This window comes from Enoplosus armatus, chromosome 4 (genome assembly GCF_043641665.1).
Source record: "Enoplosus armatus isolate fEnoArm2 chromosome 4, fEnoArm2.hap1, whole genome shotgun sequence".
Lineage (NCBI taxonomy): Eukaryota > Metazoa > Chordata > Actinopteri > Centrarchiformes > Enoplosidae > Enoplosus > Enoplosus armatus.
The window spans coordinates 11,252,508-11,274,685 of NC_092183.1; the positions used below are offsets into that span (position 1 = coordinate 11,252,508).

The 22,178-nt window shown below is 41.2% G+C and overlaps 1 protein-coding gene across 1 annotated transcript; it reads right to left on the minus strand.

Moving 5' to 3' along the window:
* Positions 1–8,324: 8,324 nt before the first annotated feature.
* Positions 8,325–20,270, minus strand: mapk4 (mitogen-activated protein kinase 4). Its single transcript, XM_070903693.1, has 8 exons — positions 19,904–20,270; positions 19,310–19,485; positions 13,573–13,717; positions 11,521–11,603; positions 11,161–11,239; positions 10,704–10,923; positions 10,027–10,192; positions 8,325–9,272 (listed from the first exon to the last, which is right to left on the minus strand). The coding sequence occupies exons 1-8, from the start codon at positions 20,268–20,270 to the stop codon at positions 8,325–8,327; spliced, it is 2,184 nt and encodes a 727-aa protein (XP_070759794.1).
* Positions 20,271–22,178: the final 1,908 nt, after the last annotated feature.

The following is a 22,178-nucleotide window of genomic DNA, read 5'->3' on the forward strand; positions in this document are numbered from 1 at the left end:
GGTGGACAGTCACTGGTCTGGAAGGTCCACTGGTGGAAAGCTGCAGAGGAAGGAAAGAGAAACTAAAGTTGACAAAAAAAACCTATTGTGTTCTGTAAACTTGACTATCTATTTCCATCTTCATCTTCCTGATTGGGAGAATCACAATTGATTTGCTTGGCCATAGTGAGAAAGTAGCTGTTGCAGAATATTATTATTATTTATGTATAGTAGTTCATATCACCATGGCTTGTCCAATTATTTAGTCTTTTGTCTGTTTTCAAGCCTAAATTTTATCTAAGACACATTAGCAACATGTGCGATTATAACTGTAAAACAAATGTATTGCCGTCTCTTACAGTTGGCTTCCCACAACATTCAAATACTACAAAAATCCACTCGTCAATTTGACTATTTATGGTGCGTATGAATGTGAAACTATTCCTTAATAGCAACAAGTTGTTCAGAGTTATTGCTTTATTGCTTTAAGGTTAAGCTTCTGACAGTCAAGACCTGAAGTGTCCCACTATCACAACCTTTGGACATATGACATCATCAGACCTTTATCGCACCTTGGTATGACATTAAGCTATCAGTAGTGAAGACTGTCGGCCTACTGACACACACTTTATCACAGAAGCCTAAGATTGCATTTGGTGTGTATGGACGGTCCCCACACTCGAGGATTACAAATGCTGACATCAGAGGCCAGTCATTAATCTGGACATGGACAGAAGTGATTTAGTGTGTGATCTGAGAAACAAAGCTTTGAAAGATTGTCATAATCCTTTTCGCAATGAGCTCCACATGAAGACAGAGTACAAGCTGAAGCAGGATGACATCAGTCGACAGATAGCAAAGATGGGAAGACAGGCAGACAACATGTATCACAGGAAGGAAGAAAGACTCCAACTAACAATCACAGAAATCATAAGTGGCATCTGCAGAGCATACCTGAAGGAATAAATTATTTCTACAATTATGGTAGTGAGGGGGATAAAACAAGCTCATAAATAAATATACAAAATGGTATCTGATGGCAGAATTTCCTAAAATTATGCCACATCAACAACCACTAATGCATACTCACTTTACACGAGGGCCCCTACCCTACTTTCAGCTGCTGCTGGTGGCCTGGAATAGTATCTCCATTGTAAGAGCTATGTCATGCATGTGACCAGTGATTCCCTGTTATATTGTGTTGTGCTGTGTTGAGGTGGGTGCGGAAAAAGGCCAGATAAAGCTACTCTGATATACCTTTGTATACAATTAAGAGCAGCTCTGCTGTAATTATTGTAGGAAAAGGTCATACCCCTGGACTATGAAACCACAAACTAAATGTTGCCTTCCCGCCAAACATGCAGAGCCAACGCAATGAAAGAACAACTTGCCACATATAATAGATATAATGCTATGTTGTGCTTTAAATGTTAATGTCAATAAGGGAAGATTGCTCAAGCATCACTGTGTCTCAAAATGAGCAAAGCAGACCACAAAGGAGATGTAACCAAAATAATTTCTCCACCCAACTGTTATAAACGCACATTTTTGCTCAATTTAAAGCATCTCATGTTTTTGTACATTTTATTATCTCAAATTCCTTTAGGCCGTTAATGTCAAGACATGACCCAGAGGAAATGCAACTGGACCCGAAGCAAGTTATGTGGGCAACAGCAACGTGAGCATTATTGCATGCAGTTTCTATTTTAGTTTCTTGCAGTTTAGTGACCGAGGCTAGCTGATCTCTGAAAGAAGTGTTGCTTTGGAATACAAGATACATGAGGAAACTACAGTCAACTGCAGTCAGCTGTAACAAAAAAAGATATTAGCAATGTCTAATTTTCCTTACAATTTAAACCTAAAGGCAGGTTACACAGAAAAACAGGCCTGAGATCTAACTCCTTTGAACGATTTCACGGCCTGGAGCAATATACAGCTGAGCTCAGGTGGCAAATCAAACTTAGGGCCAGTTAATGTGACAAATAGCACTCATCTGAGCTGTCAATGCTTTCCTGCCCTCCTCCATTCCTCATGTTCCTATTCTTGCTTGCCTACCCATGTTATAATCAAAATAATCACCCACACAAAACCACAAGAAAATATACATGGAGATAGGACAAACAAATAATTAAAAGATGCCACTCACATGCTACATCAAATACTTTTATGCCAATCCCTGTGTTTAATCACACCAAACTGGTTTACTTTTGATGACCAACTAAGTGAGTTTATAAATTACCATTGACCTTTAAAATTTCTTCACAAACAAAGGGTGTGATTTTCCATTTGCCTGTACTTGTTGTTAAAAAACAGATTCAGAGGAATCACTGCGGTCTGATCATGTGCCCCTCTCTTTGACCAAAATATCTGATGAAAGACATTACAAGCATAGCCAGCTGGCCGAGTCTTGGCTTACAACTACATATCCAGGAAACATTGCCTAGAAAGCCGCATTAAAACCAGGGCCAAAGTGGCAGACTGCATAAGCAGCACCAAGAATCAGCAGAGGAGAAACAGCCTTCATGCAGCCTCTGTGAATTCCAGTCTTTGTGTTGTACAATGCACAAGAATATTTTCTGGTTATCTACATCTACTTTTGCTTCCCACCTGTTCCTTGAACATATAAAGCCTGGACACATTACGAGGTCAGAGTTTGATACAGTGAAGATACTGAATCCTTTTTCATTTAATTTCCTCCCAGACTTTATCAGCATGTCAGCTCTACGGCTCAAAAACGTTGAGTTTGTCTGTAATTGCTTGTTTCATACTTTTTGTGTCTGCCAAGTAGGAAGCTAATTCTGGCACAGAAACCATAATGAGCCAAATTTGTTGGAACAACTATTGTGAATGCGCTACCTGGACACTTTCCACAGCCAGAAGCTGGCCTAGACTGTTTGCAACTGGAACTGTTTCTAAGCAAATAGCTCATAAAAGCAGGCAACTACCCCACCTAGAATTGTGCATTTGAATTTCTTTAACATTGATCAAATTATAGTGAATTGGTTATTCTAAGCTTGGGCTGAGATCTCTACACAAATACATTATCTTGCCAAGGCTGGAATTAGACCAATCTAAGTACTCACAAGTACTGCACCTGACTGAATAAACTTTAGGTTTAATGGCCACTGCTTATAAATGCATAACTCATTGCCAGCAGAAATTGAACATGTGAGGCAAGCAGGATATACAGAACAATCTAGCCAGACTATGAGAATTGCATTACTGTGTCTGGAAGAGCTCCTTAATAAAGAAATTATTTGTGGAAACAATGATTGTATTGACTGAAGTAGGCATAATGTAATAACAAGAGGTTTCATTCAGGAAATAAGTTACCCACAGAAAGCCAGTGCTGTGTGCTTATGTATGCTAGGTATCCTGTATTTGTCTAACAAGCAGTAAATCACACCCACACACACCCATACTTTCATGTGTAAACGTTATAGTGTTATGGTGGTGAATTTTACTGGGATCAGCGAACATAAAAAGTACAAGCAATTTAAACAATATTACAGATTATTAGTATAGTTATGTTACCTCAAATTGACAAACAGACATTAATCCTAGTTATTACACAGCTAGGTGTGGCTTTGCTGACAGATGTTATTATTATCCTTCTCTCTGGCACACAGAGACTTGTCCATCTTGTTTCTTCATTAGTAGCTATGTCTTGCCATTGAATACCAACGCTCATCTTTAGCAATTAGATAAATATGACATTTGAACTGATTGTTTAGTGAAGAAACTGTGGAAGAGTTTTTTTTATTAGTATGCTGTAAACGTGGTAATAACTACAGTAGGAACAGTAAAACCTTTGGTCACATCAGCTTTGTTTCTGTGTTCTCGTTGTGCTTAAAGTTAATGTGTGACATTTAACCCTCAATATTTCTGCCTCCATCTTCTGTTTGGAGATTGAAGTGGAGGGAAGGAATGTTACTGCTGAGTGTGAACATATAACAACTATGTTTACACAGAAAAATGTGATGGACATGTGTTTCATGCTTCATGGAACTGCACTCGCCACTGTGGTAAGCTATTAAGTTAGCCTAGCAATCTCAATCACAGACCCAAACAAATAGCCGCTAACAACTGCTACGAGCTAAGTATTGCCTAGCTTACAACTAAAGCAGACCAAGCGGTGTCGTTATTTGAGCACCGGTTTCAGCGAGCGGGTCAACGACAGAAAAGCCCACAGCCTCAATGTTTGTAAATGTTTGTTAAACTGACACAGCACTCAACACGAAAGTGTTTAGCCTGATGAGTTACATGCTGTCATTCATTCAGACCCCCCTGCGTGCTAATTCTTAGCTCAGAAAGGGGAAGTTCTTGACACATATACTTTCCATTTTCTAGAGAGTAACGACTCGGCTTACCTGCTCTTGAATATTATAATACTGCGATTACTTCCGTTGGACAGGTTATTGTTTATAAAGCATATTTCTGCTTGAGTTAGCTGGAAAACTGCTGTTGCTTGACCTCCTGGTTCGTCGCCTCAGATGCAGCAGAGTGGTGGTGGTGAGGAGAGGAGACGCACGCAGTGTGGAAGAACCGCTCAACCAATCACATGTTGGGATTTCCTTCTTGGTTACCGTAAAGACTGAGACATGCGCAAGTGTGTCTCTCGCTTAAGCCCATCAGTCGTAGTTACTATAAAAGAAGGATATCTAATTTTAATAAAGTGTGTTTTTAAGATTTTTTAGTTGTTAAATAAGAAACGTTTTTATTTTTTGTTTTTTTTCTGCTCGTTGTACTGCTGACTTTTTGATGTTTGTTTGGTCCTGAGAGAAACAATAATTCATTCAGCTGTATTTTGTTTATGGTAAAAAAGACAAATTAACTTTTTTTTCAGCATCACATATTATTAAGTGAGACAGCTTGTAAACACTTTGGGCTTTTTTTTCTCACAACCTATATAATGAGATACTGTGCATTTGTTGTTTTGTTTGTGCAAGATAAGCAAAAGAAAAACAGACCAAAAGAGAGCAGCAAGATTCTAACATTACTAGCTAATTACTTGCTAGTCCACCTGTCTCACTGAGGGGGCCTGTATCAAAGTTTACGTGGAAGGGGCACACAGTTAGTTTTGCCCCCAGGCCCCTAATGAGTTATTCCAGCCATGTATTTACAAATTAGATTTAAGAGATCAGCCCCTCTCTCAAAACAACGATACAGAAACAAAGGCATCAATCATCATTTTAAACTCAAGCTTAAACTGTTTTTAAAGAGGGATCAGTCAGATTTTTATTGTATTTCTGTTTGTGTTCTGTGCTGTTTCGTATGAGTATATGTTTTCCTGTTGAGTTGTGTGTATTTGTACAAAGCCCCATCTTGGGAAGGGCATTGCAATTTAGCTTTGGCTATAAAGGCTGTGGTGCACTGGTCCATCAAATGTACTTGTCCCTGCAAAAATAAATATTAATCAAACACAAAATACCCTTATAAAACTAATTCCAGCAATTTTTTAATTCTGTATTGACTTTTCGCCATGATAGCAGAAAACATGAGGTCGAATGATAGTTTAAGTATTGTTTTATTAATTTTTCAGCAAAAACAGAAACTGCAAAAAGCTGCAATCAATCAATATTTCAATATTTCTCAAATGAAAAGCTGAGGCCTCCTTGAAGCGTAAGTACAAAAGAAATAAGAGCCCACAGAAATATGACAAAGTGACACATAATAAAAACATCTAAGTTTAGGCTATTTGAATTGGTGTGAAAGCCATGCAGAAGGGAGAGGGTATGTTACATTCAGCAAGCTGGAAGCATCGAGGTGTACTGAGGCACATATTGTCATTGCTTCACACACTTAAAAGAACTGACGTCGGTTCAGTAACCACATGTGTTACAGTATGTTTGTGTTATTTGTCAATGGTGTTATTGCTGGTTTAGGTTACCTGCAGAGGAAACTGTACAATGCAAAATGTGATCATATGACCTGTATAGGTTAAAAACTAGACTCATTTTAATTAGTTTGACTGCAGCACTGCTATAAATAGATAAATGGGTCTGGATCAGAAAATTGACAGTTTGCCCTTTTTCAGTTAGTTGTCAGTTAGTCCAGCAATTCAGCCCAGGTACAGTTATTACAGGTACATTATTGATGAAAAGTTTTTTATGTTGCTGAAACCTTTATTTCTGAATGTGCTAGTGACTCTAAATGTGCTTCATGTCTATCGTGAATATAAAAGAATATACCTGGCTTTGCTCCATCGTAGGTTGTACTGTAAGCAACGTTCACATATGGCTCTTAGGAAGTCATACTATGCTGTGCAAGTGATGATCTGCTCACAATCTGTGTATGTTGGCTACAGTGAAGGTGCATGTAAAAGTCAACATTTTTAAACCAACTTTATGTGGACAGTTTACTTTAACCTTTTCCACTGCAGAGAAAGAGATACAGTTGCTGTATTGAGGAAGGTGGATATCATCCTGATTTAGGCTGTCAGCTCTTGCTATACTAGTTTGTAGCATGTGTGCACTTGTGTGTGTGGTGTGGATTAAGGATTAAAATGAAGAGGGTATGAAAGACTAGTTAACTACTGGGTATCAGATGCTGGACTGAAAGATCACTAAACAGATAAAACATGTCTTATTCTGTACTTCTGGCAGTGTTTTTTATACATCTCAGGATTGTGCCTCTGGCATTCCCAATAGCCAGAAACTTGTGTACATAGAGTCCATTGACTGTATACAGTCTATGGTACACCCACAGCACAGCACAACATGTCAAACAGTGAGACCAGGAGAAGCCTATTCTTCTAGGTTACAGAATATGGGGCACATGGATTTAACTGGATTTCTTTTTGGCACTGGCTCAGCAGAATAATTTTAATGCCATTTCCATATACTCGCTATTTGCTTTTTAGTTTGACAAGTGAAGTGAATGTCTGATGCAGTTGATCGAGAAAATTAAGAGGCACAAGCCAACAGCCTTCATCTGTTAAGAACTTACATCTGACTATATCTTTTACCTGATTTGGTTCCCTTGAAAGAGAGACATCAGATGCAGGAATAAATAACATTCTGAGGGTCTACCGTCTAACACGCTTGATAGAAAAGTATTTCAAAATATATGTTTTGGTTATTTACCATATATTAGTATGGTTACTGGGCAGCATTGATGAGTTTTTTTGAGTGCAAATCACTTCCTATAAAGGTTGTAAAGGATCTACATTCTCCAAAGTTTCTGTTGTTTGCATCAAATATTTCTGTGGCTAACATTTAAGTGAGCAACATGATGACAGATATCTGGCAGTCTAGTACAGAGAGGATAGTATCTCTTCAGTAAGTGTACAGCAAATGATGACCTTGTTTACTGCGTCAGGCAGACGTGATATTAAACTATTTACGATTGAACTAGAGCAAAGTTTGCTGAATAATCATAAATTATTACCATAGAGCATTCCACATGGAAACAAAATACAACTCACTCCAAATTAACTTAAAATTGTGCTCTAGCCTTCAACAAAGAATACAAGAATATTTTAGACACAAGAATATCAATAACAACAGTCTTGAGAAATATTCTATAGAAGTAAATATGACAACAGTTTTTATACAAGTTTACAAGGCATGTGACAGAGCTCATTAAGTCACTGTGGGAGTGTTAAAACAGCAACAAATAAAATCCTTATGGTTCACCATGAAGCATAATTTGACTGATCATTCTTTAGTTTAGTACATTCGGAGAAACTTGTGAAAAAAGCATTTCCTGTGTCCCTTTCATTATTCAGTGAACATCACCTTTGGAAGACTGTCTGTAGTTTTTAAAATAGTACAGACTGACTGACACACAGCAAGGGATCATGTATGGAAACACAAATCCAAAGCAAACTTAAAACAAACCAAGTGATCCCTCTCCAGTAGGTTAATGTCATCCAGACACACATTAACCTGGGTAACTCTTGTCAACAGGCTGACTGTTCCCTCTTTGTCATTTGTCGCTATCAAGTCAATCTGTGACTTGACAAATGCCAGCAAACCACAAATACCACAATCATTAATTAGCTGATTATTTCTAAATATTCCCATGTAGAACAACCTTGATATTTGCAATACTAAGCATGGTTAATTATATTTAACCTAAATGCTTCATGACCTCTTATTGCCTGAGAGCACCTCTTGACAAAAGCTGCAGGATTGCTTGTTTAAGTGAGGGTTTTAGTCACAGCGTGTAGCGTGTCATTGCAATAGTGACAAAAAGACAACTGCTGCTAACACTAAGGTCAAATGTTTTTAAGCAGCATATTCAACCATGGACACCCCTCACTATGTAAAGCACTATGAGCATTTGGAAGTGCTACCCATTATGATGCTATACTGCGGTGGACCTGAAGTTGAAATTCAACATCAAGAGTTGGGAGTCTGTGGTGGTGGAGTCCTGTGCTCTGGAAGCCTGGGCACCTTTCGGTTGATGTTCGGCTGTTTGCTTTCTTCCCTCCATCCTCCCTCTTTTCCTCTCTTTCCCTCTGCTTTCTCCTTAGTCTGCCTGCACAGTTTCAGCGCTCGGGATATGAACATGTCCAGGTCGAACAGCCGCTCTTTTTGCTTGACTGGAAGTGATTCCAAGGAGTCATCATTTACTGGCTGAGAAATGGAGGAAGTAGACGAAAGGGGTTGAGATTCTGAGGGAGGAAAAAGCGGCGAGGTGGGGGGAGACACTATTTGAGGTGACAGAGGAGGAAATGGATAGGTGGGAGACGAGGGGAGAAGTGAGGGAAGGGAATTAGAGAAAGATTTGACATGTGGAAGTGGGCTTAGTCTGTCTTCATTATATTCAGCTGATGGTTGCCGCACAACTTCTGTGTAGTGGAAGACTGGAGTTGGGAGGTCAGTCGGGGAGATAGGAAGAGGGGGAGAGGAGGTGAAGTGGGAGGGTGAACGTGGCTCCAAAGAAGGACTGGGACTGGGCGAGTGCAGACGAGACTGGGTGCTCTCCACCCAGCGAGAGATCTCCTGGAATAAATCCCCCGTCTCCTCCTCTTCTGCTTCTTCCTCCTTCTTCTCTCCCAGGTCTTCCACACTGCCACCAATAGGCTCAGCAGGCACAGGGATGCTGTTAATGTTACGCTTCCAATGAGACAGATCCAGGATCAGCTTAGGTTCAGAGTAGTGCTGAGGCTTGCCCTCCCTCCAGGCAATTTTATCCAGATATGAAGGAGAGCCCACTTTGTAGTCACAGGAGCGGCCACAGTCCAGTTCCCCATACCCCAAACCACAGACCCGTTCCAGAGAGGAGTGAGAGTTCTCCAGGAAGCGCTCAGCTGAGCTGCTGTGGGAATATTTGCGTGGGTCGACCTACATAAGATAGATGGGGAGGGAGAAGGTGATGAATGGGGATAGCAAAGATATAGAAGATATTTAATTAATTTCAGTTCTATTATGTGTTGAGCTGCTTTGACTCATTCTTATTTGTAACTAAATATCCTGTACATGTTGAATTGTAACAGCAATAAAATTAACACCTAGATTTCAACAATACTAAAAGTTCATAAATACTATATAATAAGACAGTGATGTCATCCTTAACAGATACAGTGCATTTACTACCAGACTGAATGTTGCAGGAAATATGCAGGATTACTTTATGGCAAAAAAAGAAGACAAAATCAGGGACAAAGGGACTTCATCCATCACAAACAATTTGCTATTTGATGAAATTTTAATTTTGCCAAATAGCAGGTGGTGAGCTTATGGGAAGGTCATTGTAATTTTTCACATAAGAAGAGTGGGAGAAAACAAATGTGCAAGGGAAGACGTTAACGAGGGCAACAGGGGTAAAATAGCAATGTCAGGAAACAACAGGGTTTATGACAAATGTGGTTACATTTCAAAAACACCATCACTTACAGCACCACTGCTGTGAAACTGAGGCTACACAATATCTCAGCCATGAGCTGATTTGTTGACATAGCACCTTTAACCAAAAAACCAAAAACCAGCGTTACCAACTTCTTCACAACTCTCTTTGAACTAAAAACTAAAATAAAACAATGGTTATACTAAAGTATAAATCAGTCAGTATGCGGGAAAATGACAAAGCATATCCAACCTGGGCCTCCTCTAATAGTGAGGTGGAACTGGCGCGGGGGTCTCGCTGCACCTCCTCATCCTCTGTGGTGTCTCCCAGGTCAGAGGTAATGTGGTCAGGGGGCATGCAGCGACACCTCCCGCCTGACTGCTGCCAGGACACATCTGTTGATAAACTGTTCTCGTACCTGCAGGAAGGCAGAGATTAAGCATTTATATTAGTCTTAATAACTTCACTGTGCAGTCAGCCTGATATGTGTATTTACAGAAGGAAGTTTAGGTAGTTTCTTCTATCTCGTTATGCTTTGCCAGACTTTTCGGCAAATGTTTGATGGATTCAATTATGGTACCATGTAGTAAAGTAATCGAAATATTCTGGAAGCTCAGAGTGTCTCCATGCAAAACTTATGAGCACTCAGCCTTCGATGTTAGAGGTTTAATTCATTTCATGTCAGTGAAAGTTAAATTTTTCTGTGAAACGCAGATTAGCAGGATTACAACAAGAAGACATTTCTTCTCATATTGTAGCAGAACTACATTTTGTGACAACAGCTCTAATTGTGGATTATAGCCTCAAGTCAGAGGTAATGTGTAAACATAGTGTATAACCTGAAAAGGAGCAATATAATAGTCTGATTAAAACATGAATGGAAAAATGACCTTCCCCACTAGCATATAAAAAAACGTAAATCTACATACCTCTCCCAGTGGATGCTGGAGGCCTGACTGTTGCTGTTACTGAGGCTCTGCTCGCTGATGAGACTGTCCTCCAGTTCGTCCTCGATGTGGAAGGGATGCGATGAGGTGGGCTCGTCCTCTGGACAGGAGTACTGCTGGAGGAAGGGATGGGACAGCGCTGCTTCAGCAGTCAGCCGATCCATGGGGTTAAAGGTCAAGATACGCTCGAGGAAGTCCACAGCTGAGCGGAGAAGAAGAAGAAGGGATCGTTGAGGGAGGAAGAGGAGGAGAAACAAAACGTAGTGTCCATCAAGTGTGTTCTTTAAAAAAGCAAAGGGCTAAATTATATGTTAGACCTCCAAACCTCTACAACCTACTCTATCATCACTTCATCCTTCACAGCTCAGAGATGCTGCTGTGAAGGATGACTGCTTGAACCGTCCCCTTCTTCCCACTACAACTACTTTCCTCCACTCACCCTGAGCATCCACTTCAGGCAGCAATTCAGAAAAGGGTTTCTTGACTCTCCATCCATGACTGACATATGAAGGCATCACCTGGGAAAGGATTGAAATGTGGGGTTAAACTATGTACATAATTCTGCTGTGGTTATTCATTTTTGTACATCTCTTTAGAGTATTCGAGATTCTCCACCAATTTAATTCTGACTATAAAGCAGATGCTAGATGAAAGCAACACACAGGCAGGGCCCTTGTTGGAAAGAGTTGTGGACACGTTTAACCTTGTGAATCATTTTAGTCTAAAGCTGCAAACATAAGATGACAATGACACCCTGTTCCATATTTAAATAATCAGCTTGCAGACACTGAGGCGTCACCTGTAGCAGGTCCTGCCTGTCCTCCTCTCTCAGCACTGGCACGGTGTCAAGAATCAGCTGCATCTGCTCCAGCTCGTGAGCTCCTGGGAGACAGAACCGACCAATCAGAGACAAGCAGAGAAGAGACTGAGGATCAGTTACATAAGCAGGAGGTGACCAATTAGGAGTCAAACAGGAATAACTAGGAGGTGTGAGCTGTCAAGTGAGAGAAACTGTAAGGTAAAGAGGTTCAATAAAAATGATGCAGATAGGATGGAACACTCTGCAGGCAACTATGAAAATATGTTTTCTTCTTCTCCCTCTAATTATTAACCTGTTTAAGAGTACTTAAACTCTAAAACTGGAATAGTAATTGAAATTTCAGACATGTTTTTCAAGTGTGATGCCACGCTAGGTACAGGATTTTGTGCACCAGGAAATGTTGTTTCCACAGTGCAACCTGTTGGGCAGCACTTCTTTGTAGGTTGTGTAAAAATCCTAATCTAACATTGACATTTATCCCATCTATGACCCAATCCTAATGTTAAAACACTAAACCTAAAAAATGTCTTGCTGAGTTTATTGGGGGTCGTACACAATCCAGGAGGAATCTGATGCTAGTCTTGTATCCCCACACACACACACACACACACACACACACACAAACACAAGTTATATGTTATATTAACGTACACCGCCCTGTCCCCCCTGCGTTACATTAACGCACGCACCCCCTACTGGACAATACTGGACACTTTACCTGGACACTTTATTTTGGTCACTGCACTGTTTGCACTGTTTGTTATTTATCTTATCTCATTATTTTACCTTTATATTTTTACATGTTTTTTGTCTGTCAGATTATATGTTATATGTTAAAAAATGTAGCACCATCAGACCACGGCAAATTCCTTGTAATGTAGGTTACTTGGCAATAAACAGTTTCTGATTCTGATTCTGATTCTGATTCTATCAAACTCAACTCTAAAAGTCCCCAAAGTGCATTTTACTGATGGAGAACAAATATTTTGAAGTCACTGACTGTGGTGTAACCAGGAGTGCAACGTGCTTGAACTTTTCAGCTCAGTGCAGTAGTATTTTTCCAGCGTGGATTTGCCCTTTAAATGTTTCCATCAAGCTAATGGACACCAGCAGGTGGTGCTATATCTACACATTCACAGCTCTAAGAAATAAGCAAGCAGTGGCTGTGTATTTGGATGAGAGTGCATTGCTTCCCCTGTGGTTAACTAAAATATATTGTGCCATGTACACTCTGGTGGTTACGTAAAAAGCAAGACAAGCATCTCTAACAGTCGATGTGTGAGAGTCTAGCAGAGAGAACACCAAGGGAACAGATGACGCTATTGAGTTTATGGCACCATCTCTCCTGTGGTGTAGAGGGCTGGTGGAGGTCAAATCAGCCTGTCAGGAGGAACTACATCTGCTTCAGACAGCGAGAATTTCTCTATCATCATTGTTATTCTGGTCAGGCAAAGAAGTAGCCTGCAGAAAGAGAATAAAGTATCTTTGGTGGAGGACACTCTGGAAAGAAAAACTCTCCTTAACTCTCACTTGATGCCACCTTGTGATGTAGTCTTTCAGCATCTTTTTTGCATCTCTGCTAGAGAACATTACATAAGTTAACAAAGGACACAAAAGATGTGTTTGAAAGCAAATGATTTACATAATTGTGCTACCGTATTCACTTAGCCACTCAAAGAAACTCAAATGTTCTATCTTATTTAGGCTGGTGTTGCTAAGATGGCCTGGTGTCACTTTCTTATACTAGTAATACTGTAGATACCAATACTACGGATGTGGATGCAAGAGTACTAAATTCACCCTTAAAAACTCTGCATGTTTATATTTATTTTCACATAACAATAAAGGCTGTGCATCTTATCTTTAACATGCACATGTCACATGTAGCAGAAACATCTTGCAGGACTTTCAGTAATAAGATGTTTCTGCTGAATACTAATGATGTGATCATATTTCACTGTGTTTCTGCAGGACTTCAAGGTCATGATGACGGTGTTTCGGTGGAGACTGAAAGACAAACAGTTAAGGTACCTGCAAACAGCATGCGTCCAGTGAGCATCTCAGCCAGTATACAGCCAGCGGCCCACATGTCTATGGCCTTGGTATAGTTGTTGGGGGACAGGAGCAGACGGGGGGAGCAATACCACTTAGTTACCAGACCCTCTGACAGGTAACCCTGGAGAAGCAGGTGAAGGGGTGAGTGAGAGACAAACAGGAGGAAGAGAGAGAAAGAGTAGTAGTTATAATAGTAGTTATATTAGTGATGAGCATGCAACAGACTGGCTTGTTACCATTCAGTAATTGTAATACTTGTAAGACTGCATGCACACATGCATGTGTATATGAAGTGTTCAAGTTGCTCATATTCATTAGAATCCCGCTGGAAGCTTGTTGGTAGTTATTTTTGTTGGAGTGGAAGCATCGTGAAGTCAGAGATGTCAGCTACAAAAAGGAAACTTGAGTTCACACAGCATATTTTGATTTACACCCAGAGACTTCATCATTTTTGTGTCATATGTCTTCACTGGAATACGTATCAAGTAGAAAATATTCCACTGAATCTCTACCTGCAGTCGCTGAGTTTCACAGAGCCTTTGATGCTCTGCTATATAACAAAACACGTCTTCTCATTAGGGCTGCTCTGACAAGGCTCCCTTCTGCCTTTTACTTTTGTAAATGTTCACCTTGTGAATAACACTGATGTGCCGTGTATGGAGATGAGCCACACGGGCAAGCGCATTCACATACAAACCAGATTTATTTATAATGAGGTGTTTTTTGCCTGATACTATCATTAATACTCTTGTCGCCTCTTTTATATCACGCCGCCTCTCACTCTGTAATCGCTCCACTCTCCGACCTTACAAAATCTCATCAAATCTCAAAATCTTTACTTTCTATATTTCTGTTCATTTTCAGGCCTCGTATCTCTCCTGAGCCACATTTTACTGCGCCAGGCTGTTAAACTTGACAGCCATGATATTAGAATGCACAACCAAATATGCTTATAATTAGACTTACACATTCTCACACGTGTTTTTATTCCTTGGCAGCTGATGGCTAATTTGTTTAAATACTTTGCCATTTGACTTGACTATTTTTGTTCACTTTTGTCCCCCAAACATTTTAACTAACTTTTATGGTTAGGCAGGGGTCCTTGTTAGAGTGTCTGATCTGCCTCTAAGCACCCTTCACCTATCATTTCCATCATCTTTCTACCCCATTTCCTCTATCCTCGCTGCTCTCCTCCCCTTCGGCTCTCCCATCACCCCTCTCCTAAAGTATACTGTTTCCAGTCTTCATCTCCATCTGGTACTTCTTGCAGAATTACTCTATTTAGCCTTATGCCATATAGACAGCATGGGATTTATCCTGGCCAAGATGAGTTTTCATGCTCAAAATGGATGTCAGAAATTGCTCTGTGAGCTTTTTCACAGCAGTTAAATTATCGTGGGCCACCTGTAACACCAGCATAATATCACACTAAGCCCCTCTGAGGATTGTGTTCGAGGTCTGGCCCAAAATGATTTTACATTTCACTTGACACCTGAAAAGTGAGTTCCCTCTTCATATTTGAAGATGGTAAAAAAGAATTATAGTGAATTCTATCTCGATCGCCAGGTTTAGTTCATGACTCAGAGCCTTTATTCATTGTGGGCCACCCCCGCAAATGCTCCCACTTATACATCCCTTTCAGCAATGTGTCCCTACATACAATTCAGCCTGGCCGAAATGGTTTTTAAACTTGAAAATGGCTCTTTTATTTTTTTCGGGCCAGCTTTCTAACATTACATTACATTACTTTTAGAAGTAGCCTGGTTGCACAGCACTATTAAGGAGGTATGAACTGGGAAGTAACTTCATACAGCCCATCTTCAGCCTTGCTGTTTGTCTACTCTCTACTCTTCGCTCCTCCTGTGCCACCACTCCTTTCCTCTCCTTCCTCTCCTCTTTACCCTTACATCATGCTCTCTACTCCCTCTCTACTCCCTGCCCTCACTGCACCTTACTTACTGCCTCTCCTTCCCCTCCATGTCCTCCCTCATCACTGCCTGTTCTCCCCCGTGTGCCAGCAGATGACAGAGCAGAAACTGATGCCGAATGCTCAATGATGGCCTGACAAATATACACTCGCCTTGTCCTCTTATCTATCTGTCCCTCTCTCCCCTCTTTGCTGATCATTCTCTACACTGAGCTTTGGAAATAGCTTTGAACAGAAAAAGAAAGTTTTTTTTTCATTTTGGAACTATATTTACACTTGTTTTCAGGTTTTCATCATTATAAAATGTTTGTTGGCTTTCTTCACTCCTTCCTTGCCCACCTTCTCTTTTCTTTTACGTCACCATCAGCAGCAGCAACTTTTCCCTCTACCTTTCCTCTTTTCTTCACGCTTCACCCCATCTCTCTCTTCGCCACCCCTCCTCGCTTCACCTCCTTCCTCACCTGTTTCATCCCCCCTTCTCTCCTTGTCAGTTACAGTTCCACTTTGCTTATTTTTACCTATCTTTCTCTCTGTCCTTCATCCAGGTCATGAATAATTTCTGGGCCGATTCAGCGCTGCCTCAGCAGGTGACAGTCGCACACACACACTCTCAGAAACACCAAGTTCCTTCTGGCGTAGACTGTAAACAACATCACAAATAATGTTTTCTCGGGCCTCCGTTTCCCTCCTCTCTCCTCTCAACCTTTCTGTCATCTCTCTTTGCCTGAGTAAATGTTTGTCTGTGTAGTCAGAGGCGCACATAGAGACAGCTCGTCAAACACTTCGATGCGCTGCAGAGTCACAGTGTGCCGACAAAACCACTGCGATAACACACAGACCACGTGAGATAGTGTAGCGCTAAGAAAAGGTATTTCTTTGGAGCGATTATAGTTGAATAATTGAAAAGAGGGCCCGCCATTCAGTGGTGAGAATGAGAAATCTAAACTAGTCAATCTTGCAGTCCAACATGACATACTATAAAACCTGATTAAGGTGATACAAGGTCCCTATTTGAAAGCAACATAAATGAGACATAAAAACCAGAGCGAAGAGTCTTGCTTTATGGTCCAATATGAAAGTTACTATTAGTGAATTTCCATCACAGCTGAAGTCAATACTGCTCACGTCCATCACCACAAAATGTTTGAAAAAGCAGCGCTTTGGCTCTGCATTATTAAATAAGAGAAGATGCTAGCACATTCACTGCAGGCATCTGCTTTGGTGTCAACACTGCATCACAAATAGCCCAGCATCATCTTCATACGCACAAGCACACACACACACACACACACACACACACACACACACACACACACACACAAATAACTGTGATACAATCTTATGCTAATGAACAATGACAAACTGATGTTCTGCTGACTAACAACTGGGACAGGCTCCCAACTAACTCCCACTGTCCTACTCAGCCCAACAATTCAAACCATGTCAGCAGTCCGTTTAAAATTGGAGTGTGATGTGCAGCCAGCACTCTTATTGGTTATTAATGCATCCCTGCTATCAAAGCTTTGAGACTGTAAAGGAAGAGGCTGATGCTGCAGCACCAGAAAAGGGAAAATACTATCTGTAGGAGCTGAACTTGTTGTGACATCTATCTATCTATCTATCTATCTATCTATCTATCTATCTATCTATCTATCTATCTATCTATCTATCTATCTATCTATCTGTCTATCTATCTATCTGTCTATCTATCTATCTGTCTATCTATCTATCTATCTATCTATCTATCTGTCTATCTATCTATCTGTCTATCTATCTATCTGTCTATCTATCTATCTATCTACATTGAGACAGTTCAGTAGTTAAAGCCTGAACATTGTGTTCTCTGACAGAGAGAGCAGTTTCTGCAGGTACACGGTGTGAGAGCAAAGATAAGCACCCAAACACACACACAGAGTGGGGTACAGAGTGAGATAGAAGTAAACCCTGCTTCTTCTGTTCATCACGACCAAAAACTACCTTCATCTCTCTCACTTTTTCTCGATTTGATCTCTTTTTTCATGCCCCCTTTCCTTGTTTCTCCTCTTTGCACTTTTGCTCACCCTCCTCCTTTTTCTCTCCCTTTCTCTGCCTTTGTACTTTTCACCTCTCCTTATTTCACCCTTCCATGACTCAATCTTCCTCACCCTTGCTCCTCATCTGTTCTCTGCCCCCCCCCCCATCCTCCCCTCCAAACTCACCCCCTGTGTCTGCACCCAGCTGATCCCCAGTCCCGTGTTCAGAGCTGACAAAGATCGCCTTTCACAAGAGCTCCTCTCCACATGCACAGATCCAAAACAACACACACACACACATCCTGCCCTGCTAGTGTTACAGTATTGCTGTGGGATCTTCGTGCATAATAGAGCAGCACAATGCAGCAGTAAATAGTCACATTAATCTCTCTGAAGCCTTCATCTACAATGGACAGGCTAATCACAGGCTTTGATTAGCACAAAACCTGACACCAGGTTTGGGAAGAAGACGTTAATAGCAGGGTTTGGGCTGGGGAGGAGGCCCAATGTGAAAGACACAGGTCGGCAATATCAGACAACACATCAAGGATGTGTAATCGGAGATGCCAGTCATTGAAAAAAAGACGGCTTGGCTGCACTGCAGTCGCAACATGTAGAATCCCTCTAAGAGGTATAGCAGTTACACAGTTTTCAAAGTTTGAGATTTTGAAACTCTGGATGTATTTATTTAGTATTTAGATCTTTGTCAGAATCACACCAGTGATGTCTACAATGACACCTGAGATGCTACATCGAGAAGACATCGGACAGACAGACAGATTACTCTGCGCTTCAATTGTGAGGCGGAAATTTACTGATTTTCTATAGGAGGATTCTTTTGCAACAGTGTCCCATCCTATAGTGTATCCATTGCTACACAAAGACAAGGGGTTTGTGCACTGCTGTCTGATAACAACACAGGGCCAGTGCTTAAAGAGTTGCTATCTCTTCCCTGATAACAGTTCTACCTCAATGAGAGGGAGCATAGATAATATTTAATATTACAATACTCTCCCTAGAGTCGTCCATCAGCAGCAGAACGATTCACACTGCTTCAGAGCAAAGAGGAGAGTGATAAATCCTCCAAACTTTATCAACTTTGCTGACTTGAACATTTATAATATGATTCATTTTGGTAGAACAAGTTTAAAAAAGTACCACTTTCTAACAAGACAAAATCAATGCAGCCAATACTCTGTGGACAGAGGTCTAAACTTTATGCTGGCTTGTCCTCTGAAGATTATGGATTTATAAAATTCATATAAAACTTAAGTTAAGAGCAGGAGCCTAAAGAGAATAATGATCACAGGCATTTATTGGCCTCTAGTCAAAAGAACGCTTGGCACATTTGCTACATTAACATGCCCCAAAAAATATCATTAAGCGTAAAATAGGTTATGGCTGGAAATGTTTGTAGTGTGTTGCTGATTATTACAAACTTCCAGCTTATGTGTCATGTTCGGTCATCAGTCTTTTCCTTGAATTTGAGCACTTAAGACAATAATAAATAAGACATATAACTACTAGCCAGGTTATTACAACCAAGCAAACCATTGGAATTTCTAAACCTGAGAAAGGATTTTTGTGTTTACATGGACATAAAATCACAGACTCTGCAGCGCATGTAAACACACATTGTTTGTAAACCACTGTGTGTAGGCCCAATGGAAATGGCGAGAGGTAACACTCTGTAAATGTGAGTGTAAATGCAGTAAAAAAAAATTTGTGTGAGTGTGTGTGTGTGTGTGTGTGTGTGTGTGTGTGTGTGTCTTACCTTATGAGAATAGTGAGGGTCGACTATCCTGGCCAGACCGAAGTCTCCAATCTTGAGCAGCAGTTGGTCTGTGTTGATGAATATGTTGGCAGGCTTCAGGTCTCTGTGCAGGACGTTAGCTGAGTGGATGAACTTCAGTCCCCTCAGCAGCTGGTAGAACAGCAGAGTAGCGTGACCTGTTCAAGGGCAGAAAGTCAGATATCAGGATATACTGCACTGCTTCTATTCTGACTCTTGTAATTACCATAACACTGCTCATTTCTAACTCAGTGGATGGATTTTGGGTAAAATGCTGATCTTCTAATGTGTGACTTGTGGATATGGGCAAAACTATTTTGGCACGTCAAAATGATGGTTTGTATCACTCTGCTACTTACCGAGCATGTTTATAAAGAGGAAACAAACAAGCAAAGCCATGGATGAAAGAATATAATGTGATTTTCAAATGTGTGAATTGTGGATGTGGATGACAAAGTGCTGTCTCAGTAAAAGAGTGTCTGCCACTAAATCCAATAAATCATAACGTAAACAAAGCCAGCAGTGCGGCAACAAAGCAGGAAGCACCATAATGTTTGTCCCTTTTTTTCCCATTACCTGTGTGTAGTGGTCCTTGTTCCAGCAGCCGAGCAAGATCCGTCTCCATGCACTCCTGGACGATGTACAGGGCACTCAGCTGGGTTGGGTCTCGGGGCAGCGGTCGTCCATACGGCGCCAAAACCTCATGAACGCTCACCACATTTTCATGCTGCAGCCGCCGGGTGATTTTGACCTCCCGCAGAGCGTGTTTCACTGTCACGGCATCGCGCATCACCAGCTTTTTAATTGCCACGCGCTGTCCAGTGCGCTGGTCCACAGCTGAGAGGACCAGGCCCGTGACACCCATGCCAAGAGGTCGAAGGTCAACAAAGTGACCACCCAGGTCAAAACCATGGGGGAAGAGGGGGGTGTCTTGTCTGGCCATGACAGCTCAGTCTGGGGGTGTTAGGGACAGATGATAGATGGATTCCAGATACTTCAAGCTTGATGGATCCCCACAATATCTAGATGAAAAGTGCTTTGTTATTGTCTTTTGCACATAATGTTACATCTTGCTGGTGAGTCCAAAACCTTAACTAGAGACCTGATTATTCTCTAGGTAGCTGGTGCATGCTAGATGTCTCTTCTCGTGTAGACAAGACCCAAATTCAGTACCACAAGTAGTCTGGTGAAAGGTGGCAGCAGTTTTTAGGGGCCCACAAAAGTTCCAATACGATTATTTTATCCAGAATTGGAGCCCAGAATTTGGAGCTGTACTCAGTATTGCAAGCAGGTTATAAAAGGAGTTATTTCCTTCAGGCCTAAAAAGTGTCTTTATGCATCATCTTCACCTCCTCTTCTGGTACTGTGTGGGCAGATTCTTATTAAATCAACCTTTTACTGAACCAGCTGTTGTTAACGCAACCTTTGAGGTGTTTAGGACAAAGACTGTCTGAGCAACACAAGGAACCTCAGAAAGGATCGAAATAAATGAAACTAAGTGGAAAGAAATCTAACATTTGGTTTAGTCAGGGAACTTGCAGCTACAGGTTTAAACATGTGTTGGTAAAGCATCTACAGTACATGTTTAAAAATAAAATTTCCACTTGATGATGATGTCTTTCTCTGCTCCAAAGGTGTTATTTGATGCTGTAGTCAGGCTGCAGGGATGCACTTCTAATATCTCACTGTATTTCCTTCACGCGCAGATAGTCAGAATATCAGTGAGTCTTATTAATACTACCCAGGGCAGGGGTATCCATAGAAACAGCCCTCTGTGTGGCTGATCCTGCTCTTACATGTGTAGATGCATCATGGGACAGCAGCGGGCGGACGGTTGGCTCTCCTCTCTCTCTCTCTTTCTGCACGCTCCGCTGTGTTTGCTATAAGTCTGTAATCCTCATCGACCAGCCAAAGCCTTCGATAGTGAGGCGGGAGAAAGGAGGTGGGGTTATGCGAGTTAAATTCAATGAGACTCTGTCGGCTCCTCCTCTTCTTCCATGACACCAGAGAGAGAGTCTCAGTCAGTCAGTCAGACAAGTTCATTCAGTGTGAGATCCACAGTTGGACAGCGGTCAAATCCTGGAACTGTGGCACTCTGTGTATGTGCATGGGCATACGTGTGCTTGCGTTTAATCCCTCAGTAATCTGCTTCCTGTTGCCTTCTCATGAATGTAGGGATTTCAGCATCAGGTCGTGCTCACTGTGGAAAGATACTGCTGTGAGCTGCGTCGCTCATCACATCTGCTGCCGCCGCCGCTGCTGGTGGGGAGGAAAAGAGGAGATGGGGAGAACAGAATAGAGAGACACACGGAAGACAAAGATGAAAGTTCCACAGCAACAGAGCCAGTGTGTTAGCAGGGTCTGCGTCGCAAGAGAGTTACCATTACATAACACTGAATGGCAGTGTAACCTAATCTACATCAGCAACTTAATATGCTTAGAGAGGATAATCACATAAATTCAATGATGCTTTAATATCGGCTATATGACCCTGTTCACATTTCAGAGCAGAGAGACAATTCGACAGGACGGAAGGGATTATCATGGCAGCATTCTTTTTTTTCAATGGAAAAGTCTGCTCTTCTTGTTGCATCACACATTATAACTTTATTCTGTCTAATGTAAAGTTAAGCAAATTAAAAGTGAATCAATCTACCTGACATTTTACCCCTTGAAAGTCATATAGTGATAGAAAACAAAAGCATTGACTGTCTCGCACCCCTAGATCCCTGGGCTGCAAGAACTCAAACAATCCATCAATCCATAAAACAAATCTCTTTGCTGTCAAAGGCCTGAGGGCAGGCAGAGTATTACCTCCCTCCCTCCCTTTCTTTCAAGATGTGGGGGATGT

What these genes read in the sequence shown, in the direction of transcription:
- mapk4 (XM_070903693.1), bottom strand. Translation starts at nt 20,270, where the DNA reads ATGGCCAGACAAGACACCCCCCTCTTCCCCCATGGTTTTGACCTGGGT. An exon ending in ACCCTCACTATTCTCATAAG is followed by an intron (nt 13,718 to 19,309) that starts GTAAGACACACA and finishes CTGCTTCTCCAG; the next exon opens with GGTTACCTGTCAGAGGGTCT. An exon ending in CACTATTAGAGGAGGCCCAG is followed by an intron (nt 9,273 to 10,026) that starts GTTGGATATGCT and finishes TATCTTATGTAG; the next exon opens with GTCGACCCACGCAAATATTC.